Source organism: Ciconia boyciana, chromosome 10 (assembly GCF_034638445.1).
Source record: "Ciconia boyciana chromosome 10, ASM3463844v1, whole genome shotgun sequence".
NCBI lineage: Eukaryota > Metazoa > Chordata > Aves > Ciconiiformes > Ciconiidae > Ciconia > Ciconia boyciana.
In genome coordinates this window covers 4728119-4754343 of record NC_132943.1, presented here as the reverse complement: position 1 = coordinate 4754343, position 26225 = coordinate 4728119, and the positions used below count along the sequence as shown (strand labels likewise).

At 48.8% G+C, this 26225-nt stretch overlaps 1 protein-coding gene and 1 long non-coding RNA gene across 11 annotated transcripts in view; one reads left to right on the top strand and one right to left on the bottom strand.

The window, feature by feature from the left end:
• ZEB2 (zinc finger E-box binding homeobox 2) overlaps positions 1 to 25339 on the bottom strand; it is a 116400-nt gene extending 91061 nt beyond the window's left edge. For 2 of the 8 annotated variants that reach the window (XM_072875475.1, XM_072875483.1), the window contains exons 1-2: positions 24168 to 24310; positions 21394 to 21531 (exon numbers count right to left, since the gene is read on the bottom strand). In XM_072875475.1, coding sequence (XP_072731576.1) covers positions 21394 to 21466 — 73 coding nt within the window. In that variant the 5' untranslated portion in view covers positions 21467 to 21531; positions 24168 to 24310. Of the gene's footprint in view, positions 1 to 21393; positions 21896 to 24167; positions 24311 to 24370; positions 24579 to 25176 lie in introns of those variants that run through there. The other 6 variants (XM_072875477.1, XM_072875478.1, XM_072875479.1 and 3 more) reach the window with 6 other exon arrangements.
• LOC140657812 (uncharacterized) lies at positions 21924 to 25892 on the top strand. 3 transcript variants are annotated; one of them, XR_012044502.1, is made up of 5 exons: positions 21924 to 22146; positions 22916 to 22977; positions 24188 to 24329; positions 24434 to 24504; positions 25440 to 25892. It is a non-coding gene; the product is annotated as an uncharacterized lncRNA (long non-coding RNA). The 3 variants fall into 3 exon arrangements; XR_012044503.1 differs by lacking the exon at positions 22916 to 22977 and having other exon boundaries at positions 21929 to 22146; positions 25440 to 25890; XR_012044504.1 differs by lacking the exons at positions 21924 to 22146; positions 22916 to 22977 and adding an exon at positions 23014 to 23696 and having other exon boundaries at positions 25440 to 25891.
• Positions 25893 to 26225: the final 333 nt, after the last annotated feature.

The following is a 26225-nucleotide window of genomic DNA, read 5'->3' as shown; positions in this document are numbered from 1 at the left end:
CGCTGAAAGGAAGTCTTACCTCTGAAGTTCTGTAAGCTTTAATCTATTGAGTTTATATAGTTTCTCTCGACTTCATTTATGTGTATTTGCATCAGTTCTGAGCATCACTGCTCGGCAGAAGGTCATCTTTATTTTCTACAATGCCACAAATTTCTATTAAAACACTCTGAACCTCTTTTTCCATGTCTTCCTTAGCACATGAATATTTTAAAAAAGCTTTGAAAGTGCATCGTTGCAGAATAAAGTTTTAATTCATGCTAAGTCTATGACCACAAAACACTACTTAACTAGCTTGCATAGCTTGTATCTGCTCTTCCATGCTCTTTCAGGGAAAACTGGACTTTCTATTCTTTCATATTCAGTTCATACTCCTGTTTAGGGGAGATAGAGCTATAGTAGAATACACACATAGAGAGGGAGTACTCTACCTATTTTACACACTACTCCCTAATATAATAAGCCTGTTTATGGTGTGATCCCACAACATCCAAGGCATCTTTACGTGGTTAAATGTTAGCAGACCACTGGAGAAACACTGTAACCATACTTTATGGAAAGTAGAGATCCTCAGGCAAGAAAAAATAGAATTACTGGGCAGATTGGGGTACCGTACAGAGACCTTGTTTGTAGCCAGGCTGGCCTGAAAAGTATGAGCTCAAAGAAAAAGAAACTGCGCAAAAGGAGATGGAGGAACATTATAGAAGATCCGAGAGGACCGTGATAAATCTGGGGAAGCTGAGAAGGCAGAGAAGTCTCAGGGAACAGTGGCCATTGATCCTAGCTACCTCCTTCTTGGGACTCAAAAACCTGAATATTTTAAAGTGTGTTTTCAGATGTGTTGAACATCTAGAGTTGTCCATAGTTAGGTACCCCAAATCAGTGATTGCTTTGGCAATGTTAATTATAAACTTGGATTTGCGTAGTAGGCTGTAACTATCAGGTCCACAGCAACGTGGCCAGTGAGCAGAGGAGAGAAGACAACAGGATATCTACTGAAGGCTGGAGACATGCTCAGCTTTTACTAACACGGTCCATCAACCAAATGCCTTTCAGGTAGAGGAGTGTGCAACATATTCTGGAAAGCCACAATTGCTCCTTGGCTAACCTCCTTCTCTCCAAAGGAGAAACTCCAGTGGCCATTATTAATTCCTTGAGAACACGTCTTTGGGATTTAGAGCCTGTTTGGGGTGGCCTTGATAGCCTACGGACAGCGACCGCCACTGCAACCCACGTTCCACTCAACCTCTCCCTCCACACTGCACGTTGCAAATTGGTATGGAAAGTTGCATTTCAAAATCCGGACAGCTGAAGACTGCTGTCCCATGGAAAAAACCTAAGCTTTGCATTAAATTTGATCATCTGGGGGTTTAAACTCCAGTGAGAAGGAAAGAGAAGATATTGTTTTACAATTATTCAGACCACGTTTCACGTGAGGTCTTTAATGCACTTTTGCAGGTATCTCACGTTATGATGCTGCGTCTGCAATGTGTGCTGAGTTCTCGGTTCAAAATCTTGACTATTTTTTTCAACATTTGGGATACGAACAGGCATTAGTCTCCTTCCATGTCTATATTTATCAGTAAGATTTTTGCACGGTATAATTGAAGCCCAGCAGTTTTTACCAACCGTGGCTTAAGAAGAAAACTGACACAATGTAATGTTTTGTGTCTATTTTGTCCATGCAAACTGGTCACTGAAAAGGTGCAAAGCGCTGGTAAAAGTACATTTTCTAAAATTCAAAGCCTTTTAAGAAAGGTACACAATGCAAGAATACGCAGCTGCAATTTTAAAAAGGCTACTGTTCCTTTAATGCCCAGCTGGTCCTGAGATGTAATAAAATTGACATATTGATTCCTTTGAATTTACAAATGCCTGTTTCATAAACTCCATCTCCAAAGCCTAGGCATCTTTAGAGCACTGTCATTTTTTTCTCCAAATGGATCAATTATGTGCCCACGTAATCCTGTTACCTGTGAAATCCATGCATACTTCTCCCATTTGCTGCAGTTCCCAGGCGGACAAACTTGCATTATGTACGCATAAACAAACAGAGCATTTTCCTGATATTAGGGATTGTTTTCAAAGTGAAAAGCAATCTCCTGGGTCCTTTACTCAAAAAAACATACATAGTGCGGTGTTCCTCCAAGTAACCTCACTGCACTATATGTATAATTATTACACAACACAGCAAATCATTAAAAAAACATTGAGTCCCGCTATCTCAAATGCTTCAACTGCAAAAAGGCACCAAGACTTTGCAGCCAGCCCTCATTTTTCTGTTGAATCAAACTTTCCCATTTCTTTACCAGCTTCTTTATTTGATAATTATCGCCGTATCTGTAAGGAAATCACTTTCATCAGAAACGTTTCTGCGTGACTTAAATACCGGAAAAGCACCCAAAGCTGCAAACTTTGCGGTGGAAGTTTGGGGGTTTTTAATGTTATTTCTAGGATAATTCATCTTTTCATCGTGCTGAGCACCTTTCCATCATTTACACACGCGCGCACACACAGAGTCAAGCAGGCATTAACCTGCAAACCTACCACTTATGCATATAAATGCATCACACATACAACTATTCCCATATCCCGTGGCATATTATTTGTGTGAATATATACCATGCACATAAACACATTTATGCACACACACACCACGCACAATCCTCAAATATAAGCAGAGAAAAAGAGAATAAATGTGTTTTTCTCTGTATATGAATTCTTTATAAAGTACCGTGTATATACATAGATATGAATTCTCGTTTCATTCTTTCAGGCTGTGCTGTATCTGATTTTCTACACTTCACTGGGCAACCAGCAGTTCAGTTACACTACACTTGCACTGTACAATTTGTCTCTAAAAGGTTCCCAAAATTATGAAACATCTTGTCTGCTGCATGACCTGCTCACCGCGGTGCCTCAGCCTGAGGTGCATCCACACATATAGAGAGGATGGCACTGAAAAAACCAATATATATGTTTGATGCTTGGAGCCCATACAAGTGGCCCAATACACCCCTGCCATTGTGCAGGAGTGGGTTTTAAAGATAAATGGCTGCATGTTAACCAGATTTGACATGCTGCACAAAAGCAGCCACCTTTGGTCCCATGACACAGCCAAACAGAAAAAACAACAAGCAATCCTGGCAAAAGATGTCCGACGCGAATAAAAGCCCAACAATTTGTCACATAGTCGTTACAAAATGTTCCAGGCGTTGGGGCTTGCCATGGGACAGCAGCGATAAGAAGAGCATAGAAAAACGGAGGCTGAGGGTGTTGGGGTGGCGGAAGAGTTAAAACTCGAGGAAAGCTCCGGTAGTTACAAAGGAGAAACAAAGAGGATATTTTCATTTGGCTCTTTCCGAAGACACACACACACAAAAAAGCCGTAATTAATTAAATCAAGAAGCTCCGTTGTTTTGAGAGGTGATTGAAATCTGACATGCAAAGTAGAAATATTTATGTTTACTTTCTATTTTAGGAATCCCCGAAGCTACTTTTCCTTCACTGCACTTCCCCACCCCTACAATGGCCATGGCTCAGTTTATCAAGTAGTAAGCTCTCCCTGTTCGGGGCCAAACCCTGCTCACGTTTCTCATGGCATTTGGTCTTTCCTCATGGGAACAGGCCCAGAAAACTCCGAAGATGTAACTGGGGGTGAGGACTAACGTGTGGCAGCAGAGCAGTACCTCATCTCCTGCTTTTCTTTGAGTTCACATGAGACAGAAAAGAAAAAGCCCAAACTTAGGCTCGGTTTGGTGAGGCTGAATTTCCAAAGGAGCTTGATGATCCTACAGCTTTCCACTAAAACCAGCCACAGGCATCAAACCTGACTTTTCTGATCCGCGTCCCACTGAAGTCACCCGTGCACCCCCATCGACTGCAGTCGGGTTAGGATTTGCACCTATGCCAGTCCGCTAATATTTCGATATATTTTTGCAGCCCCTACACCGAAATAAGGAGTTCAAATGCATCAGTGCAGCTGCTGCTAAGCTCCACATAATGGAGCTCACATTTTAAAATACCTTTCAGTCAATAATCATCATTGCTTCAGTGATTACCGTTAGCTTCTTTATATTCAGTGGCAGAAAACTGGGGGGGGGGGGGGGGGGGGGGCAGTTAAAAGCAATATTGTCTTCTAAATTAGAATAATCAGTTGTATAATAAAGTCCGAGAATTTGATTATTAGAAACATACATTTATAATTTTCTCGGTCAAATTCCTTGGCATCCGCTTGCCCTCTGATGAAACAACGAATGGTACTTGCTCTTCTGCAGTCCCAGAGAATGGCAGAGTGCTTTAGAGATATTAAAGCTCCGCAAAAGCCCTGTGAATGAGTTCAGCAGTATTTCCCCGTCTCGTAGACAGGAAAAATGAGCACGGCGAGGTTAATTGACTTGCCGGAGAGCACACATGGCACTTGATGCGGCACTCACCTTCCCCAGCTCTGTACCAGCAGAGCCGGGGCCAGGATAGCATCCCGCCCCAGCACCCACCCGCATCCTCTGCCCGGCCGTGCTGCTGCCTCCTCGCAGCATCGCAGCGGTCCAGCGTGGACCGGCACGGCATGGCCTTGCCCTTGTCCCTTCGTGGGCCTAATCCCTTTGCGAGGGTTTTTGTATGAGCAAGTTAAATAGCATCGAAATCGCCTCTGAAGTGCACAGGGCTTATCAAAAGGAAAGGAAAAAAAAACAAAAAAAACCCAACAACCAAGTGTCAGCCGGAAGAAAAGTTCATTATTATATGTCAAGGAAAAATTAATAGAAAGGGCTTCAATAGTTAAATTACATGGCTAAATCGGCCTTTCTGCAGGAAGACCAGCTTTCTTTAATTAAAGCATGTTAAGTTCAAAAGCCATCGTGCGTGTGTTTTACAGCAAACCTGATACCAACACCTGTACGTCCCTGTTCAAAAATTCAAACTGCTTTCACATATTCCAGCCCAGCGATTGACGTTATCGAAAGTCCAAGTTATTTTTAAATATACACGGGGATAACTAAGCCAGGGCTCTCTGTGGAGTCGAACAGGGGGACGAGGACTGTTCAAATCATGGAAATGTCAGTTCCAGCAATGTGTGCCTTGGATTTTTTTTTTTTTGGTTGACTGTCAAGAAGATTTTAAATCTTTAATATCTGTTTGTTGTCAGGTTTGCCTCTAGCTTTTTGTATCTGCAGGTCGTATTTTTGTGTTAGGAATTAGCATTTCTCATTTGCTAGCTGAAAGTTTAGAGAAGGCACCAAAATACCAATAAACAAAGTTCATCTAAGGGAAAATCTCTGTATGCATAACCTAGTTAACGATTCTTTCATGGTTGCGGGATGAAATTTGAAATACATGTTTAGAAAGAGAGTTTTACAGAAAGCATCGGTACTACCGAGGCTTTTCCAGTGTGCTGTACTAATTTTAAACAAGAAATCATTATGATTTCCATGCCATATTAGCATCTCTTTTATTTCGCGGTATCTGTGCTGCACTGTTTCAACTCACTGCAGGTTGCTGTTACTTTTTTTTGATACGGCATCGTTTAAACACATACCGTAGCTGAAGGCATTCGGGATTACCGGGGACTTCAATCGAGATTTCTGGCCTTTGTAAAGGATCTTAGCCAAACATTTTGTTGAGTTAAACTCTGGCTGATGCCACGACACACGTAATATCACTCCCCAAAAAGTGCAAAACTGATGCATCGTGCCATCTCTGGCAGCATTTGTTCAGCGTTTGCTGCGAATGGGGAGAAAAAAAGATACCGAATGCACGGATTGATTTTCAAATTACCTCAATATTTTGAAAACATTTTCACCTGCATGCTGAGAATGCTAAGAATAGGCAGGAAGGCAATTGTGCATTTGCACAGCCTCCACTGCATTCATTTATAAATTACCTCATCACTGACTGAAATTAACACTGATTCTTACAGGCAATTTCTCAATTTCCAATGCTAATTACATTTTTTTTACTTTTAAATTCTGTACCACCTGTTTTGGGCAAGACATCTTAGGCAGCGCGACCGCATTTAATCACAATTTTAATTAACCGCCCTGTAGATGTGAAAAAGAAGCAATTATAATGTAGATGAATGATGATTTTTCTGCATTAAATTGTTTTGTTTCCCTGGTATGTTGATTGTAACACAGCACACAAATACAGTAACTGTACAATTTTTTTCTATTGTAATTTAGTAATTGTTTTTGGAAAACCAGTTTGGGAATGAGTGACTTCATCTGTTTACAAATTGATTGATACTGTTAACTCACTGATTGCTGCAGCATACATTTTGTATTGCACAGCCTAGCATAAAATATAATTAGGCATGCACAGACTTTGCAGCACCATTTTGGAATCGGAAAATCAACTGTAACCAAAGTGTGTTTTCCTTGGGCATCCTAGTATCAGCCGGGGCTGATGATACGATAATCAACAAACAATGGGCTTTTCCCATCCCGCCGCTGGTAGAAACCCTTGGATTTAATCTGATAGTCTTAGGGTGTAAGGGGGGTTTTTTTCGGATTGTGTTTTGCCAGGCCTGGGAGCTGAGGGCTGGCAAGTCTGCAGCTTGCCCAACTCCCTCAGATCGCTATCGGGAAGGAGCAGGCGAGTGATGGAAAGAAACAATGATGGCAAAAAGAGCCGCGGCTCACAAAACCCGGGGATCGTTACTGACACGCGTGTGCCGTGGCACCGGCTATCTCCAGCTACACGTTACAGGGGAACGAGGTCTCGATCTGACTCGTGGCTGGCAGATACAGATCGTCCGAGTTATATATAACCCCGCGGAGATGCGCGGAGACTGTACCCGTCGGAGGCAAAGCCTGCTTGCTTTCCCAGGGAGGGAGGTCGCGCCGGAGTGGGAAGGGAGCAGATGTGTGGTGCAAGCAGCACCTGGGCTTTGGGACATGGTGCCACCACCACCGTGCTCTGCCGGCGGCCCGGGACGGTCCTGCTGGGTGTTTCCCACCTCAGGGCTATAAATCTCCCAGTACAGGTGGGATGGGGCGCAGGGACACGGGGAGAAGTTCACCCCAAAGGTTACCTGTGCTGCCTGCAGCAGCGGGGGGACCCCCCAGAAGAGAAGTGGCAGCTCTCCCTCTCCCACTCTCCTGCGCAGTCCATGGAGCGAGAGGTCTCCATCAACCAAGACTTGGCAAGAGGTGAGAGGCCACCTCAGCCCGTGTGCTACCCCATCGCCACCAGACCTGCGATGTCACCCACAGCGGAACAAAACCGGGACACCCAACCGAAGAGACGAGGCAGACCTGGGTCTGGCTCCCGTGCTGCTACCCTCCGCGGGGGCACGGGGGTCACTGCGGTTTGGAGACATCTTGGGGGGTTCCTGGTCTCATCTGCTGGCCTGCTTGCTTTATAAATATTTGTTAAGCGGGAAGGACATAAAGTCTACTCTTCAGTAGGTGATTTTTGTACGAATCCAGCTATCCATACATAAAAGGGTCTATTATCTCACTGTGGAAGAGATTTACATGCGTAACTCCCATTAACTCTTATGGGACTTAGGCACGTAAATCTCTTGTGCATCTAGAGAAGAATAGACCACATAAGGTCTTGTGATCTATACTGCTAGTAGGTTTAAGTCCCTTTCATTTATAAAGCTATACAAAAATTAACCATTAAAGCTTATTCTGTGCAAGCTGTCCTCCTACATATATCACCCAGCTCTCTGTTTGAAGTACTTGATGTAAACGCATACTGAGAAAAGGTACCGGAGAAAGCAAGCCCATTCATTTCAGTTAGTAAAACTGTCATAGTTGAAAGGAAGCAGACTAAGGGCAGGTAGAAAAATTGTACAGGTTTTGCCCAGCAGATTCAATTTCAGATTTAGGCTCTAGACTGCACTGTTTAGAGAAGGAATACTTTCATTTTGCTGAATGCTCCCTCCTCCCCCTCCTTCCCTCTCTCCCATCCCTACTTACAGCCCTCAAGTAAAGCACTGTGCCTTGGACCAAATAACCCTGAGTGGCTGGAGCGATACAATCTTTATACAATCAAACTAAGATGCTGCATCTGCTAAGGAAAAATAAATAAATCTTTTCTTTCATGAACTTGTTTAAGCTGAAATGTTCATTGGTAAGCCTGTAAAAGTGGGAACGTCCGTGCTCCTGCTGGGATTCGATGTCTCACCACAAACCTTTCCATAGGCACTTTGTCTCTGATAGGAAACAAAGAGGAAAATACCTGATCCCCAGCCTCAGCTGGGCAGCTCCTTATATCTTCACGCCCTGACCTACTGAGCATTCCTCCCAGCAACGAGCTGCTTCCCAGGGCTACCTCCGCCATGGAAGCTGGCTAACTAATCTCTTAGCAAACACTTACAGCAAACCTGAAGAGAGTTTAAAAAGGCGACGAAGAAGGGGAGAAAGAAACAAACAAACAAAAAAACCCACCAAACTTTCTACAGTTTATCTGTAGAAAGAGATGCCTATGGCATCTCTAAAAGAAGAGAATCAGAACCTAAATATAGCTCCATATGCTCACGCTTTCTCTTGATGAACTGCTGAGATACAAAGTTGTGGCCACCTAATGAACATACATATATACATTTTTTAATCTTAATCCGGTTTTCTGCTCCCACCAACCTGCCGTCACCCAGCTTGCTTTATTTCTGCCTGCCAATAGTCCTCCACCTATGCTTACAGGTATTTGCAAAGCGCAGCTTTTATCACAGCAACACCGCTGGGATGATATGGCACTTGGAAAGTCCAGCCTGCGTGCCCTGCCTGCACACTGGGTAACCTCTCCTTAGGAGCTTATAAGAAAATCCACTGTTGAAATAAATAACAACTCTCAACAAATGATCAAAGAAGAAATAAATCTTTTACCCTTATAAGACTTTTTAAAACTGAAATCCCATTTTTAACTGGATAACAGTTAAGAGGCTACCGGCCACCTATTTTTCTGGGAGCCACGTTTGAAATGTTTGCTGCATGGATATTGGACAGACAAATGGATCTGTAGTTCTTGGGAGCAAAAGCCTTTAAAATAAAGTTTGCGTGTAGTATATGAAAACATATTGTTTGGAATTTAAGTTCTAATATCTAGGAATAAACAGAGCATTAAATCAAGCAAAACTGTGACAAGGCCAATATGCACATGGATGATGCCAGCGAGGCATCTCCAGCCCTTTGTTCACAGCTTAACAAAACTGTGCCGTCACACCACTTTAGCTCAACAGTGCCTGTCGAATGGGCATCAGCAGATCAGCCAATGCCTGTCACACACACAGCTGAAAAACTGTTTGAAAGCAAGGCTTACTTTAGCCCAAGTCTGGTAGGAAAAGCGAGAGGGATTTTTAATCATCTGGTAAAGACTACATATATATGTTGGGGGGGGAAATATATTGTCGGCTCTCTTGCCCGGGAAAGTAACACAGTTTTGCTCTTTTTCACCTTTAAGGAAGGAATGGGTCTGATGGTGTTGCCTGTTCCTTGCTGTGCTGCTCCCTTCCACGCTACATAAGATTTGGAATTCTTTTCAAAGAAGTAAAATTCTGTCGGGGTGGGGGAGTGTCACAGGGAATGATCCCGATTCGGCCAATAATCTATTAAAAATTAATTTTCACATCACTCTACTTGAAGGCACACCCCCCCCCCCGTGACAGAGGATAAATGAAACCACATATTCAAGGAAATGTTTGTTTTGATTCTAATGTAATTATCCCTCCAGATGAACATCTCTCTGGGTTGGGGTGGGGTTTCTTTGAGTTTTTTTTTTTTTGAGCAGCTCAAAATATGTTTTAACAACCTTCTCCGTCACTTCTCCTAACAGTCGTCTCCTAACACAACGCTACTCCGCAAAGAATCGCAGCACGATAAGCTTGTTCGCCGCAGCAACTTCAGCTCAGCACTTCTTTGTTTTACACCACCTTTTTCCCCCTTTTATGGGGTTTTTTATCCACACCCCCCCTCTTTTCCAGCCGGCCTCCTCTGGGTAGCAGGGTGGGCTCCCCCAGCGCTTGGTCCCTCCGCGGCGGCTCGGGGGGACCCGGGGGGACCCGGGGGGATCCGGGAGGATCCGGGGGGACTCGGCGGGACCCGGGGGGAGCGGGGGGTGGCAGCCCCGGGTGCTGAGCCCTCTCCCCCTGCCCGCCCGCCGCTGCTGTCAGCTCGCTGCCTGCACTTTAGCTGTCTCTTTCCCAGTCCCTACCCTGTCAGTTTCTGGCCTGCCAATTTCAACTTGAAGCTTGACTGGGCTGATTTGATGCAAATACCTCCAGGGAAAACCCTGAAACTGATGAACAGTTATGTCAAGTCGATTTTGCACCATCGGGAAAAGGTAACCTCTGCGAGAAAAAAAAACAACAAGGTTAAAGAGACAAGGGCTTTTCACGTGTAATACCACTGCTGCACATCTCGTTCACTGTTTACCATCCCTCAGAAATTGTAACTGTCAGAATTAGTCCTAATTGCAGATGCGAAAGCTGCCATTATAATAAAAACAGAGGCAGTGCAGGCATTAAATGTAGCAGCCTAATTTGTGAGACTACTGAAAAGGTAGAGTAAATGAATATTTCATTACTTTAATTACCAGGGACTACTCTTTTCTTGCTGTCTTATGATAAGTGTTGCTGTAACTAGCAACAGCAAACATCCACTAAAACATAAAGTGCAATAATAGTACTGCTGTCAGGATCGCTGCTTTAAAATACGAGCGGGGAGGGAAGGGGGAAATATAATGGTTTATCTATTTCTTAGAGATCCGCAGGAGTCGGAGATGGAAACTCGTTTAACGTCAAAAAACAAAGAGGCGAGTAAACAGGTTTTAGTCAAAGAAAACAATGGCCCGGAGGAGGAGGAGGGGGGAAGTTGAGGACACACTTGCAGTCCCAGCCCCGGGAGAGCGGCAGGCAGCGCGGAGCCGCTTCTCCTCCTCTCCCTCCCTCCCGGGAGCGAAGTTCGGGGCCGCGCCGCGGCGGGAGCCCGCCCGGGGGCCGAGGGGGGCGAGGGGGGCCCGGCCTCCCGGGGGCCGAGGGGGGCGAGGGGAACCCGGCCTCCCGGGGGCGGCCGGGGCCGGGGCCGGGGCCGAGGGCGGCCAAGCCGCCCGGCCGGCGTCCCGCGCCTCGCCCCGAGGAGGGGCCGGGCGGCAGCGCCGGGGACAGCGCCGGGACCCCCCGTCCCCCCGCCCCGAAGAGGCGGCCGACACCTCTGCCCCGGGGCCGGGCAGGGCCAGCCGGCCTCTCGCTCCCCCGCCCGAGCGCACCGCGCCTGCGGCTGCGGCTGCGGCTGCGGCTGCGGCTCAGCCCCGCTCCGCGCCGCTCCGCGCCGCTCCGCGCTGCCGGCGGGGCGGGGGCGGCCGCTGCCCGGCGGAGGGCCGGGGGAGGGGGGTGCTCCCCGCGGGGGGGGCGGCTCTCGGCCGAGCCCCCTCCGAGCCCCCACCGGCGGGACGGGCGCGGAGCCCCCCGGGCGGCGCCGGGGGTCCCTGCCCCGCTCCGCCGCCGGGGCTGCGCGGCCCGGCCGGGGCGGGGGAGGGGGGGTCCCGGGGGAGGGAGCCGGCAGCGTCCCGGCTCGGGGCGGGGGGGGGGGGGCTGCGCTGGGCGTCCCCCGGCCGTCGCCCGCCCGCCCCGCCGGGGATGCCCGGGCCGGGGCGAGCCGCTCCGCCCGCCCGGGCCGCCCCGGGGCCGGGCCGGCCCCCGCTGCCCCGCACGGAGCCCGCACGTCGGGGCCGCTCCTGCCCGGCGCGGGTCCCAGCCCCGCCGCCCGCAACAGCAGCTCCCGACAGACCCGGGAAGATTTGTCGCCAATTCGCAACCACTCTGGTAATCGCGTTCCTGGAACCCGCCGCGGTGGATGTAAAGATAGGAAGCGGCCTTGACTTCCCGCTTGGAATAACCGTTCCTGTTTGCAGCCACCCGGTCCCCTTCCCAGTCCTTCCTGACCATATTCCCCCGTTACTCCTCCTAGGCTTTCTACCACTGGGCTCTCCAGAAACATACGTGACGAGTCGCTGTGCCTTGCTCCCGTCCTCGCTCCCTGTCCGAGGAGGCACAGCTCCCCGCTCGCCTTTGTGTGCCCCATCTATCCAACCCAACTTTCCTGTCAAAGACCCGAAAAATATGCAAGGCTTGCACTGCCGCTGAGAAGCAGGACAAAGTTTAACTTCTCTGTTGGCAGTCGGAGAATAACTCCCAGGCAGAATTCGAGCAAAAGATCTGATTTGCTGAATTCTGCTCTTTGGTTTGTATTTGTATGTTATTGCTACTGCTAAGGTTGTTGCCAACCTCAATTAGATCACAAATGAGATCAGTTTAATTCAACTCCCAAACTGTGACCTGACCATGGTCTGAAAGTATTCAAAAACGCATTTTAAGCCTTCCTTTGATTTCAAAAGGAATACTGCATGCTTGGTCATTCATACAAATAACATAAAACGTAATTATGGGATGATTTGGCAGATGACATTCCTGCCAAACGACGCTCCATGCCAGATACTGTAATGCTATGGCTGCTCTCCTGGTGCTCGAGTGCACAGCACCCTCGTGTAAGGTGGGAGCAATGGGGCGTGCGCGATGTTGAGGCGTTTAAATGTATTTGGGGAGGCAAATGCAACAGCAACGAGCGCACCGCATTAAACCCCCCCAGTTGGAAACTGCTGTATCACTTGGAAGTGGATCCGCACTCTCAAATCACCAGGAGGCTGTGACAAAGGGAGCTTGCAGCTTGACACACGGGTAACAACATAGCAAACACCTTTAATTCTGTCATGTCTCATACCCTTTGCTTTCTCACACGTTTGTGGCTGCTCTAACATGACACCTACACTTTGAAAAAAAAGAACCCTCGACAACAAAAATCCCCAAATGAAGCAATCTTAGTCAAGCTAAAAAAAGAAACACCTGGAAAGTTATTCTTATGCCCAGCAAAAATAACTAACTTATTAACTCCTTCTTCTAATGGCTCAGAAAAGAGCAATAAGCAGCTTTCTCGCCAAAAAAAAGTTCACTTTTGGGAACGTGAAGCCCCCAGAAAGCTGACGGCTGTCCTTCAAACCCCGGGAGCCTGGAGTTAACGGGAAGCCACTCGTACAGGTTTGCCGGCGTAACTTCTCAGCTATTTTGCTGCTCGAGTGCAAATCCTAAATTGACCTTCCTCTCTTAGCAATGCTTGCGAGCTTTCCTAGAGAGGTTTTGGGATATGTTATATACGCGGGGGTAGATATAGAGCGTGTATACATGTGTGTGTGTGCGTACGCACACGCATACAGACAAGCCCTAACTGATGGAGGAGGCTTTCGTGGCGACGCCTCATAGCTCTTCCCAGCCCTGTATCTGACAGAGTGACCCCGAAAGATTCAACTGCCACCAAGTAAAAGCTGTGTCAGGTTGAGCGGCTGCTGTGGCTTCAGCAGGGCCACCTCCTCGCCCGTTCCCCCCCCCAGAGTCCCCCCCTCCCAGGTCCGGTACCTGCAGGGCCAGCGTGGCCTGCAGCGGGCAAAGGCCCTGGAGAGCAGAAGGAGTTAACGCTCTTTCCAGCATTACTGGGTAGGTTAATATCACAGCTGCTTGGTAAAGCATTATCCAGCACCTCACTTAACAAAAGCCTGCTTTTGCAAACAGACTCCTACTTTTCCCCAAGTGTCCAAAGGTGTTTACTGAAGTAAATCTGCCTAAATCCTCCCTTGCTTGGGTCATGGGGGTGGTTAGGAGGGTGGAAGGTGTAGAGATAATCTCTTTTTGTAAATTCTGTAAATCTTCTGGGAAAAAATCAGGAATCTGTGTCACATGCTTCTGTTCAACTGGTAACATCTCGGTTAGCGTGCTCCTTATAAGTGAAATCTGCCATAGCAGCTACAGGGAAATAAGACATCCCTCCCGCTCCTCATTGTTCAAACTGTTCTTCCCTCTCGAAGTTGCTTTAGCACGTTTAATCTATTTGCTGATGGGGGGAAAAAAAAAACCTGTTAGGATCTTAAAAGTGGTTTCTGGGAAAAAGAAAAAAAAAAAAGGAGAAAAAAAATGACAGTTTGGTCGGCAGGAGATAGTGTAGTTGAAAACTTGTCACTTGAGATTTCTGCGCTACCCCGGTTATTCCAACACCAGCAACTGCATATTACTTTTTACATGTTGCAAATAGAGGCAAACAACACAGGAAATTTTGACAGCTCTGCCTGAAAGGGCTTAAATACTTCTCAGTAAGCAGGATCCAGTTATAAATAAACCTCCTCTTGGTGAGAAAAAAGTGGCTACGACCAAAGACCTCACCGTTTTTTTTAAAACTGATTAAAAGCACAGAAGAGCTTCTGAAGAACAAACAAGCAAGCAAATCTGGGGGGGGGACACAGCCGGAAAATGGACGTGAACGTGACTAGGGAACCCCAGGAGGGAGCCCAGCTAGAGAAACTTCCACAAATCTCGCCTTCCTCCTCCTCCTCCTCCTCCTCCTCCTCCTCCTCCTCCTCCGGGCGCATTTTCTGGTGCCGGGGAGGGTTTGCTGAGTCGCTGCTTTTCCCCGGTGGGTCGGGGCAGGCCGGGCCGGCCGCCAGCCCGGGGCCGGGGACACCCCGGGGCCGGGGACACCCGGGCCGGCCCAGCGGCCCCCGCCCGCCGCATGGCCCCCGCTGCCAGCCCTGGCAGCCGCGAAAGCGGCCAGCCCGAGCCTTCCGAAAAGAGCAAAAAATAGTCAAAAAAGAGATTGAAATCGGGGAGAGGGCGATTTTTCACCGCTAATCCGCTCGCCGGCTGTGGCCGAGCCTGCCTCACCCCCAGCCACCCCCGCTCCCCAAGGTCATGGCGAGTAAACAATAATAGTAATTAAAACAAAATAATAGGCAGCAGTCAAGAGCTGAGAGTACACACACCTGACCCTAACTATAACAGACTTCTCAGAGTAGAATTTGATCCCTCTCTGACACTTTCTACCTCAAGTGTTAGAGCGAGTGGCCATGAATAGTACAGGCATGCCATCTTGTAACACTATCTGCCTGTCAGAAGAGCCAAGGCTGGGTAGAGCAGGATCTATATAAGGCTTGTAACTAGGGGAAGCCCAACAAACAGCTACAAACACCTAAGTTATTTTACTCAGCCTCCACCCTTCTGCTTTTTCCCCCCTTCTTCTCACTCTCTTTTTTTTTTTTTTTTTTTTTTTTTCTTTTCATCTTGGCTTTCTGTTGCAGAATGCAAATGTAGCCTGCCGGCGGTGAATGGGCTGAATTGTGATTAAGAAGAAGAAGAGCTCCTTTCTTTGTTCTCCCCTCAGGGGATGTTTACTGGGAGAGACACAGCGGATCAGATATGAAAGGCATTCAGGTCAGCATTGATGTGAGCGAAAGTGAAATCATACCTAAGGCATTCAAAAGACCGCCGTGTCAGGGGTTCAGCTAACGGTGCATCTACTGTGTGTGTCTTCCCTGTTAGGCACAAAAAAAAAAAAAAAGAAAAAAAAAAGAAAAAAAAAAATCTCTCCACAAACAGGCATTTTGTAAAATTGCAACAAAAATTAGAGAGAGAGAGGAACCAAAAAAAAAAAAAAAAAGTTTTCCCTCTCTTTACCTCCCGAGCAGAAGCTACAGACTCGGTGCTCCTTTCCCTTATGGATCACGGACGGAACAGGTCAACTTGTATTAATTGTAGCTGTTGGGATCAGCATCATTTTTAGGGGGGAATGATCTCATCTGAAACGTGAACCGTTATTTTTAGGCGCACCTATATGTACCATACCTATGTCTATAGGACGTACGCACGCCTAGGTGTGTAGGCACGTATACATGTATCTCTATATATGAGTTTCAGTAAGCTGCGTGGCTTATTTAGTTGGATACGAAACACGAGCAGTCGTTTCTTGCCTCCCTCAGAAGCAACTTCAATGATAAAGGACAGTGTGGCATATCAAAACAGCACAGCACACCTTAAAAAGTAATCTTTTATTGACTTGGAAACTCCTAGAAACACTTTGCTGAAAGCTCACAGCGCAAGAGGACGGTAACCGCAGGCATCAGAAGTTGGCACACAGCTATTTAAGTTACACTGCTTCAAGAAAAAGTCTAGGCATTGTCGTTTGTTTCGTTAAAAATGCTTGACGAAGAAATATTTGGATCTTACTTTTCTTTTTTTTTTTTAAGTTTGTACTTCTCACAGCCTAAATATTCTCCCAATAGACTTTCCAAGTGGTTAGCTGACGCTGTTGGTGTAAACAGAGATATGTAAATATATAGGGAAAAAATGGCAAATTACAGTTAAGCATACAAAGAGTTAGGAGGTGGCTGCACTTACAGGGGCTGAAATGAAAATGAAAACAAAAAAATCGTTTAAAAAAAGCCTAAAAAAATTAAGGGAGAGGACTGGAGGTCGTCTGCAGTAGCCATCCCCACTATTCTGAATTTGTTTCCACCTTCAGAACCTTAGTTAAAATATATTGCTTGTCTAATGCTCACATCTGCTTTAATGGTGACGTTTAATTCTGAAATATTTTCAACTAGTGTTTCTGCATCACAGATTTCTCTCCTTTTTCTCTATACTCTAAAAAGACAACTAAAGAGCAATCAAAAAGGTGTCTGACTTGGCCATTCAGACAATTGCACCCTTGTGGGAATGCTGGAATGAATGGTACAGTGGACACCCCAGCACTATTGACGTTATAAACATGTAAATGAAACACATTAGGGCAGACAATCAATTGTCTGTGAGCACTGCAAACCTGCACTCCCTTTCTATGTGACAGGCACAAAATAGTGTCTACCTTGGGAAGCCATGGTCTTGGAGAAAAAAAGGACAAAGAGTTCTCTTTCACAGAGGAGAAAATGCACCTTAAAAGCACTGGGATAATGCAGATGCCAAAAACTGTTGTGAGGCGAAGAATTTCCTATTTCTTGGAATGAATGTGGGGCTGCTGTAAAAGAATCAACACCCTTCTTTCCACTCTAAAGGGAGACACGCATTTTTCTTGGGGAATATTACCAGCCTGTCCTGAGAGCTTGCATCTCAGTCTTCCATATATTTTCCCTACCTTGGGCAGTTGGCTATGTATAATTATCGTTAATTAACTTGTAATGGTTTCCTTATTTTTTTTTTTTTTCCTTTTCAAATATGGCTCTTCCAGGCACCAAATGCATTTGCTTACAGCAATTAGAAATTCCCCCAAAAGTTTCCTTGCGAAGCATGTGCAATAAGCAAAAGCCAGTAAGTACCGAACGGTCACAAATGGCAAACAGTAAATCAGGCACCGGTCTCCAGATTCGCTGGGTTTCTCGAAACTCAGAATAAAATAAATAGATCAGCCTGAACACAGAAAGCAACCTCCTCTGCTCCATGTCACAGCTCAGTCTGGACGTGCATCTGCACCGAGAAAATGCAGCTAGGTACTCATCACGCCCTGGTCACTCGCATTTATTGCGTGAATTTTTACTACCTATCTCCAGGTGCTTTTCTGGAGGTAGGACATTTGTCTCCCTACCCAGTAACCAACTCTGGAAGTAATCTCCTCGCAACGGATTCCCAGCCCTGCAGAGGTCCCCGGGAAGAGGAGCGCTCCCAGATGCCCGCTCTGCCTTCTGCCACCTGAATTTCACAAAAAGCAGCTTTCCTCCTCACACCCGAGCCTCAGTCTAGCTACCTCCAAACTTCTCCAGGCAGGGAAGACAAGCCTCACTTCCCACTCACCAAAGGCAGCAGGCAGGCTTTTTTTTTTTTTTCTCCCCCCCCTCTTTTTCAAGTGGGAAGTGAAGGAGGGTTTTTTTCCCCCTTCCCCAGCATCCCCGAAAGGAGGGCGGGTGGGTGGGTAGCTTTTTGGGAAAGGCTCTGAGCGAGTATAATCGTGCCTGCTTGTTTGGTCTGTGTTCTCCCTCGGATCAGACGCCCTGAAAGCATTGAACTTTCTCCCTTTTCTTTACAACTGGAAGCGAGATGGCAAAGGAATCAAAGAGAGCTGTTTACTGAAACTTTGGGGTAAATTAGATCCAACTTTCCCCCCTCCCCCCCTTCCCCTCCTTCCTGGCCATTTTCATTTTGGTTTGTGTTTTTGAGGGAGGGGGAGAAATAAAAAACCCCACCCAACGAACGCCAGACCACCACAACAAGGAGAGAGGCAGCTCATCTGCGAGGCAGGGCAGGGCAGGGCCGGACAGCGCTGCCCGCCCGCCCGCACCGCTCCGCACCGCTCCGCACCGCTCCGCGCCGCACCGCACCGGCGCACCGGCCGCCAGCGCAGCCCCCGCCTCCGCGGGGCGCCGGTGCGGAAAGGGGGCTCGCTGCCCTCTCCTCCTCCTCCTCCTCTTCCTCCTCCTCCTCCTCCTCCTCCTCCTCTGCCGCGACTTCTCTCCCGAGTGAAAGTGCCGCGAAGTGAGTCAGGCGCTGGGAATCATCTGACCGAACTTCCCGGAGCGCCGCCACATTCCTGGGCTGCCGCTCCGCGCACCTCCCGCCCCCCGCCCCGCTTTCGGGGTCCCCTCCTTCCCATCCCCCCTCCTGCCCCCCCCCCCGCCCCGGGGGGCTCACCCCTCACTGATTTCCATATCGCCTCTCTCAGCCCCCCCTTCCCACACCTCTCCTTCACTCCAGCAGCTCTGATCAACCCCGTTATCTTGGAAAATCCCGACTTTTCTTCCTTTCCACCCTATTTAGCTCCGCCGTAATTTCACCCAGCCCCGGTAGCTAATCCCGAGCCTTGCCCATCCTCGCACACACGCAGAGACACGCACACAGGCGTGGAGCCCACTGAGGCATTAGTTGGATTATTCTGTTTTCTCCCCGTCTGTAATTTGTATGTGATTGCCCTCCCGCTCCCCTACCTTCCTTGATGACCATCTATTTTCCTTTCTTTTTTTTTTTTTTTTGGCGGCTTTTTAATTTTATTTGGGTTCTGCTGCGTTTCTAAGGAATTTCTGTCGGATTTCGATAAGCATCACCGTTTCTGGTGTTATCAGCAAAGACACAAGCTCAGAAGTGACATCTTTTCCACGAATCCAGGAAAGAAGAAAAATCCACTCAGTCCAGATAAATCCTGGGCAATTCCCAACGGGAAAGGCACTGGATACGTGCTTGTCGAGAAAGAGAAAATGCAAAAAAAAAAAAAACCACAACCTAACCAAACCCACCCTCGCTCTTCTACCTGCTTCTCATAACCAAGATATTTCTCACTCAGAAAGGAATGAAAGAAACAAATTACGGAGCACAAAGAGAAAAGAGTGGACAGACAGAAAGTCGAGAATTATCCCCCCCCCCCGTCTTGGCCAGAGCAAGACACTGAAGGGAGAAGTTCGACCTTCGCGTAACCGGTGCACACACTCGAAGTTTGCAGGATCTTTAAGTGGTTACCTTAAAAATGGCAATTAAACTTTCGACTCCCAAGTGTGGTGGCTTCCCAAGTTAGTGCAGTGCCGTGAAAACCCCCTTTTACATGGGAGCAACAAGAATCTGTGCCACCCCGCTCCATACGTGTTCCCAAAGATTTGGCTGCAATAACAGGGCGTCCAGGCTGCGAGTCCTGGTGTCCTGGGCTAACAGAGGCATCCAGCTTTTTATTTTTGAAGGGGGGGGGGTTGTTTGAGACTCAAATCGTGTTGAGAAAATATTAAACACGTAGACGGGTCCCTCATCCCAAGAGCATGTGATGGGTTTAACACGCTAAACTAATAATCTTGTATGAAAAAGCAAGGAGGCTGCAGAAGAAGAATAAAACCCCCTCAAACACTCAGAATATTCTTTCCTGCAAAAGAGCACTTCTGGATGCGTTGCTTTAAATCTCATTCTCTTTTTCTCTCAAAAATGACTGTTTAACATAAGAAAAAAGGCTACTTGACACAAAGCTTTTGTTATCCAGTTGATCAGCAACGTGCTTTAGATACTTGTAAGGGGAAAAAAGCCCCACAACAGACATTGATTTTAGAAAATCAATAACCAACATTTAATAAAAAGAACAGAGGAAACACAAGAGAGGAGAGGGAAACATTACGTGTAATTTTAATGTCTACTAAATTACCCAGAGATGAGGGGAAGGGGAGGTCTCCTCTGTGAGGACCACCTTAAATAATGACAGACACAAGAGTAAAGGGTGGTGGTGGAGGGGGAGAGACTTTAAAAAAAGATAACAAGGAACGGATCCTTGGGAAGCCGCTCGGAATATATTATTTTAGTTGGGGTTTTTTTGTAATACTAAGCCAAGCAAATAGATCAAAGACAACACAAAGGGAAAAGCCAGTGTAACATAACGAACAGTTTCTGACTAAAATTCCTCTATCACTCCCCCATATGGCTCGACGCCTCCAACACAACAAGAAAAAGACACACACACACACACACACACACACACGCACACTCACACTCACAACCTAGGGAGAGGGAAGGGGAGGGGGGCAGGATCATTTGTTTCTAATCAACATTCTCTTGTCTTTGTGGTTTTTTTGTTGTTGTTGTTGTCCCCCCCCTCTTCACCTCCCCCCCCTCCCCTCCACCTCTCCACTTAAATGAAGTAGCTGAGCTATAAGCGCACGGGTTCAGGTTCACACAAATATCTTCCTTCCTCCGGCTCCTCGAGAGGAAAGTTGTGGAAAGTGGGGCCGGGATGGCCATGCGAGGGGCTGCGGGTGGGGAGGGGGAGGCTGGCGGCGGGGGAGAGACTATCAGCCGGAGGAGAAAGGAAGAAACTAAGGGAGGGACGGGGAGAGACGGAGAAAGAGAGACCCACACCACTGCAAGCTGCCAAACGTGAAATCAGCCCAGAACACCGCGTCCCGCTGAGCCCCGGCCCTCCGCGGCCGGCGGAGACCGGGGGAGAGGGCAACTATGGACAACCGGGCACCAAACTCGTTAGTGTTATTAATTATTAGGGAGGAGGAAGTTTCCTTTTCGCGTCCCTAACAATAAAAAAAAAAGAGAGCGCCGCTAACTCGGTGCCAGCCTGCCCCGGGGTTCTCACGCTGCCGGCTTCGTTCCCAGGGACGGCAGCGGGGCCGGCCGCCCTCCCGCCGCCCGCCCGCCCGGCTCCGCGCCGCTCCGCGCCGCTCCGCGCCTCCCGCCGCCCGGCCCCGCGCCCCTCCGCTGCCCGGCCCTGACAGCGCCCGAGCCGCCCGGCAAGCGGCCGGCCGAGCGGGCCGCCGCCGCCCCGCCGCTCCGGCCGCGCTCCGCCGCCGCGGGGCAGCGGCCCGCCCGCTCCGCGCCCGCGCAACAAACTTTGGGGCGCGGCGGCGGCGGGGGCGGCAGGGGGGCAGGGGCGGCTCGCCGCTCCCCCTCGGCCCCCGCGCCCCGCCGCCGCCCCGCGGCCGCGCAGCCCCCGCCGCCTCCGCGGGACGGCCGCGCAGGGCGGGCGCAGGGAGGGCGGCCGCCGCCGCCGCCGCCGCTGCCGCTGCCGCCCGGGCGGGCGCCGTCGCCGTCCCCCCCCGCCTCCCCGTCCCGCGGCCGGCGTCCCCCCCCCTCGCCGCGGCGGAGCCGGCCGGAAAAGTTTGCTTGGGGGGGCGGCTTACCGTTTTTCCTCCGGGGGTTGGCTTGTTTTCGCCTCTTACACCTGGGGCCATCCGCCATGATCTGCTGCTTCATTGATAAGAGTGGATCAGATGGCAGTTCGCATGGACTCGACTCCCTGATTCAGCAGCACGCAGACTCTATGTAACAACCAAACACAGCAACAATGTGGGCATTGGTATATCCCATTTAAATGCAGGGCGCCAACGGGGACCCGAATTTGCACCCGAAAAAGAACCCATCCACGCACACGGCGAGGTTTGCCGTGCCGGGGGAGGTGGGACGCAGACGGAGCGGGCTCCCCCCTCTCTCCCCAGCCGGGCAGATTTCTTCTTTCTTGCTTTATTTATTTATTTTTGCTCCCTCTCGCTCTCTGTGTGTGTGTGTGCGCGTGTGTGTGTGTGCGCGTGTGTCTGCGTGAGCGCGCGTGTGTGTCTCTCCCTCCCTGTGTGTGTATTGCACCAGCAAAGCAGATCAGAGAGAGACAAGAATTACATCTCAAATGAGTCATAACTCATGACCGTATGAGGGAATGCACAGCTTTTACAGTAGGCTGTTTGACTCAATGCTAGGCGGACCATTTCCTCCTAAAAGTACTTTAATTTGACATTAGAACTTGTTTTCACACGAAATGCTAGCCCTCTCTCCTCCTTCTCCTGCCTTTCTTTCTTTTTTTTTTTTCCTTCCCCCCCAAAGTGCACTCCAGCGAAGTGATAAGAGGAGAGGGAAACATGGCTCTCCCCTGTCCTTTTGGGGTAAGGCACAGCACGGAGACCTCCCCCTCCCCCTAACAACGAGGAGTGTAATTATAAACCTCTGTCACCTTTTTAGTCAGTTTGACAATATTCAGGGTTTCCCCTGCTCCTTACTTAAACAAAGCTTCAGAATGTCTTTTTTTTTTTTTTTTATTCCCTTCTTTTTCCTCCCCAGAAAAGAAACAGAAATCAAAACTACCGCTGTCAGAGTTTTCAGGCTTTCGGTTGGGTTTTTGGTGTGTGTGTGTGTGTTTTGGTTTTTTTTTAAACTTGTAAACTTTTGGACCCACTGTGTGTGTGCCTGTGTGCTCGGGCTGGGCAGGAGCCTCGATCTGTCAAAGGGAGAGGGCAGGAGCATTTGCTTTGCTGCAAGAACGCTCCTGAAACTCAGTCCATCTCGAAGAAGATGCTGTAGCTTTAAAGATGCTTTGACTTGAGGATTAGTTGAAACAGGGGGCTATAAAAGATGTAACAGATGCAAACTGTAAAACAAGGGCAATTAACCCTTGCTCTCCTGAGCAGGATGCCCCCTCGCCTTCCCATCTATTGTCTTCTCCTGCACTGGGAGTTTTACACAAAACCTAAAAAATTACCTGCCTCAACAATTTTTTTTCAGCAAAGTGGGCTTTTTTTTTTTCTTTTTTATTTTTTTTTCTCTCCCCCCCCCCCTTCCTTGTGTCTTTTTACTTTTCTGGAGCTTCACACCAGGACTGAACAGTGAAGTGTGTTGCTCTTAGGTCTTTTTATTCTGCCTGAACTCTCTTTTCAGACGTTCTTGCCGTTATCAAACCTGCTTGGCTAAAAAAAAAAAAAATATAGATCTCCGAGCAGGTAAGAGGATGGGAATATTGAGAGAGTGTGTGCGGGGTCAGCGTGTTTACTCACACTCTCCTGCTTGGGATTCCGCCTGGACAGAGTGAATTGGTGGCTCTGTGGATGGGGATGTATGTGGCTGAGGAAGGAAGAGGCTGAGAAATGTGCTAGAAACTTTCGTATTTGCCAGTTATTCCCCATCCTGGAGTGGGCAATGGTGGCATCACGGTGGCAGACCTGCCAGGAGGTGTAGCGGAGAGGGGAGGACAGGAACCGAGGCAAGCCCGGACCCTCAGCCTGCCTCGGCAATTGGCGTTTTCATGCAAAACGACCAATGGTGAATTGTTTTAAGCGCCTTTCACTACCTTCCCTGCTCTTCAGCCTCCCGCAAAAAGTTGTCAATAATTTAAAACCTGCAGATCTCGAGAACACTCTTCTTCCCAGAGGACCGGCTAGCTTTTAAAAAAATTTTTTTTTTTTTTTTGCTTTTTGGTAAACGACTTTTAAGTTCCAGTCAGTACTTTCACTTCTTGCTTTAGGATCCCAGAAGCTAAGGTGTTACTTCACCCAGCTTCACAAAATAAAATAAAGAAATGAAACCAACTAAGCAGACAAAACAGCAAACTTTCTGTTTGGGGAAACACATCCTTCGCCGGGGAGCCCTGCCCGGGGCTGGGGCTCCAGCGGTGCCCGGCCGGGCTGGCTCTGCAGGCTCGGGGCGTGCAAAGCATTAACAGGTACCTGCAAACTTTCAGAGCTAAGATGTGAAACCTGAAATTAAAAGAGCAAGAGGTGGGTGGGGGGATTTTTTTTTTTTTGGTAGTTGTTTTTTTGCTTTTTGCAGGAGGACGAAGTCCCTTCCCAGCACTAAAACTTTTCCTGCTGCCTTGTAAAAGGCACCTCCCGTACCTGGCTGACAGGTAAGGGGAGCAGGGGTGGTGGTGGCACAGCCCCGAGCCCCCCGAAACTGCTCGCCCCTTCCCGGAGCGCTACCGAAGTGACTTCAGGTTTCCGTTAAAAAAAATAAAAAAATAAAAAAAAAGGAGGTTTTTCGCCCCAAGTATAAACAAGCCAGAAAGAAGCTATCACGCTTAAAAATAAAATACTATCGAAATTAAATAAGCCCGCTAGAGCGTGAGGTGGTGCGAGAAAAAAGCAGGGGAGAAAAAAATAAAAGGGGAGAAAATGGAATTAAATTCCGAACCTACCTGCGAAGTCTTGTTTGTAGTTTTGGCCAGAAATGGTGAGAAGAAAAAGCATGAAGAAGCCGCGAAGTGGAGGAGAAAAGGTGAAGGGAGATGCAGCTCCTGGAGAAATTGTAAAAAGCCTTGCAAAGAGTTGTCGGAAGGACCGTTATTCCTGCTGGGCAGGTTAGGACTGATCTCTTTCTGCCACTCCAGGAAACACAAACCTGGGGACGGACTGACGTGTTACGCCTCTTCTAATGACATTTTTTTCTTTTTCTTTTCTGTAGGACCGAGAGGAGAGACCCTGAAACACACGCCACCTATCTTTGTGGGAAGGGATAATTGAAGAGCACCAAACGTGAGCATCATGTGGAAACGTGATCGCCAAGTTTCTCTCTGGGAAAGGATCTGGGATAGATTATACCTTGAAGTCTCCGCGAACGCTTTAGCGGCAGAAATGCAATTCCACCTCCTCCCGCCCGCCCCCCGCCCCGCGCCCGCCCCCCGCCCCGCCGCTCCGCTCCGCTCCGCGCCGCTCCGCGCCGCTCCGCGCCCCGCGGAAACTCACCGCGCCCCGCCACCGCACCCCTCCCCGGGGGCTGCCCCCCCTTCTGCATCCTCTGCCCCCCGGGGCGCATCCCCGCTCCCCTCCCCCGGGGCGCATCCCCGCTCCCCGGGGTGCACCCCTGCCCCCGGGGCGCACCCTGCCCCCCGCCTGCATCATCTGCCCTCCTACCCCTCCGGGGTGCCTGTCTTGCCCCCCATCCCCTTCCCTCCCCAGGCGGGATCCCCGCCCCCAGGCGAGATCCGTGCCGGGTCGTGTGTCCCCCCAGCAGGATCCCGCCAGATCCCCTGCCCCCAGGCTGGATCCCTGCCGGTTCCCCCCCCGGCCGGCGGGGTCCCTGCCCCCGCCCCTCGGCGGGATCCCCCCGCCTCGCCCGCCCGCGGAGCCGGCGGGGGCCGCATCCTGCACCGTCCCGGCTCCCGGCCCCTCTCGCAGCTCTCGCCTCTTGCGGAGGGGAAAACTTACCCTAACGTAAAGCCTAGAAACTAAACTCTGTTCGGGCACTGCAAATCAGCTCCTGGCTGACTCCTGCTCGTTTGGGTGCTGTTTTATTTTTATCCTTCACGCGTTTCTTTTGGGGCTTTTTTTTTTTTTCCCCCCTCTTTCATTTCAGCACACATCCAGGTTATTTGAATAGTCAGCTAAATCTGATGAGAAGGAAAAAAAAAAAAACAACAAACCCAACACAACCGTGCTGAGATCTTACAGTCTATCTGTTTTGTTCACAGATATGGATCAGGGGTGAGATGGGCTCTTCCTGACTCTGCTCTCCCGTGGAAGTAGCTGGATGGGCCGGGAGACAGCGCGGACCAGTAACGCGTGGGACTGAACTTCAGGGAGCTTCCAAGTTTTTCACCTTTTTCAAGTATTAAAATTAAAATAAAATTACATCTAGAGAGAAAAAAAAAAAAAAAAAGAGGAGGGGAGAAAAAAAAAAAAAGAAAGCCAGACTCCACCTTTGCACTGAAGGGATTGGTTATGCAAATATGGAAGGGGTTTCCTGGCAAATACAGCTTTCTACTGTATGGTTAATTAAATCATCACTCAAAAGCCTTCCAATGTGACGCTTCTGTCGTAATCCAATCAGGTTACGTAGGTCCTAAACAAGAAAGATATTTTCCACATCTGGAAGTCAGCAATTTAGCAAGTACTGCACATTATTAACCAATTCAGAGCCCACTTCCCAGGGGGATTTTTTTTTTTTTTTTTGGGGGGTGGGGGGGTGTGAAGTTTAAGTGTCCTTAACCACTGCTCTGCTGTTTTGTTAATCAAAAAGCTGCTTTGCAAGGCACGTAATTGAGAACTGATATCGAAGTCAGCAAAGGCAGCCCGGGCTGGGGATGCTGCGCGAAGGCGTTTCTCTGCGGAGGGGGCCGAGTCCGGTCCGCTCCTGCCCAACTCCCAGCACAACCCGCAGCCGTTTCTTCCTCTGAAAGAGCTCGAAATAATCTCAGTGCAAAGATAAACTTCACATCTCGCCTACTTCTACGCTCCTTGCCGAAGGTGATCGCGGA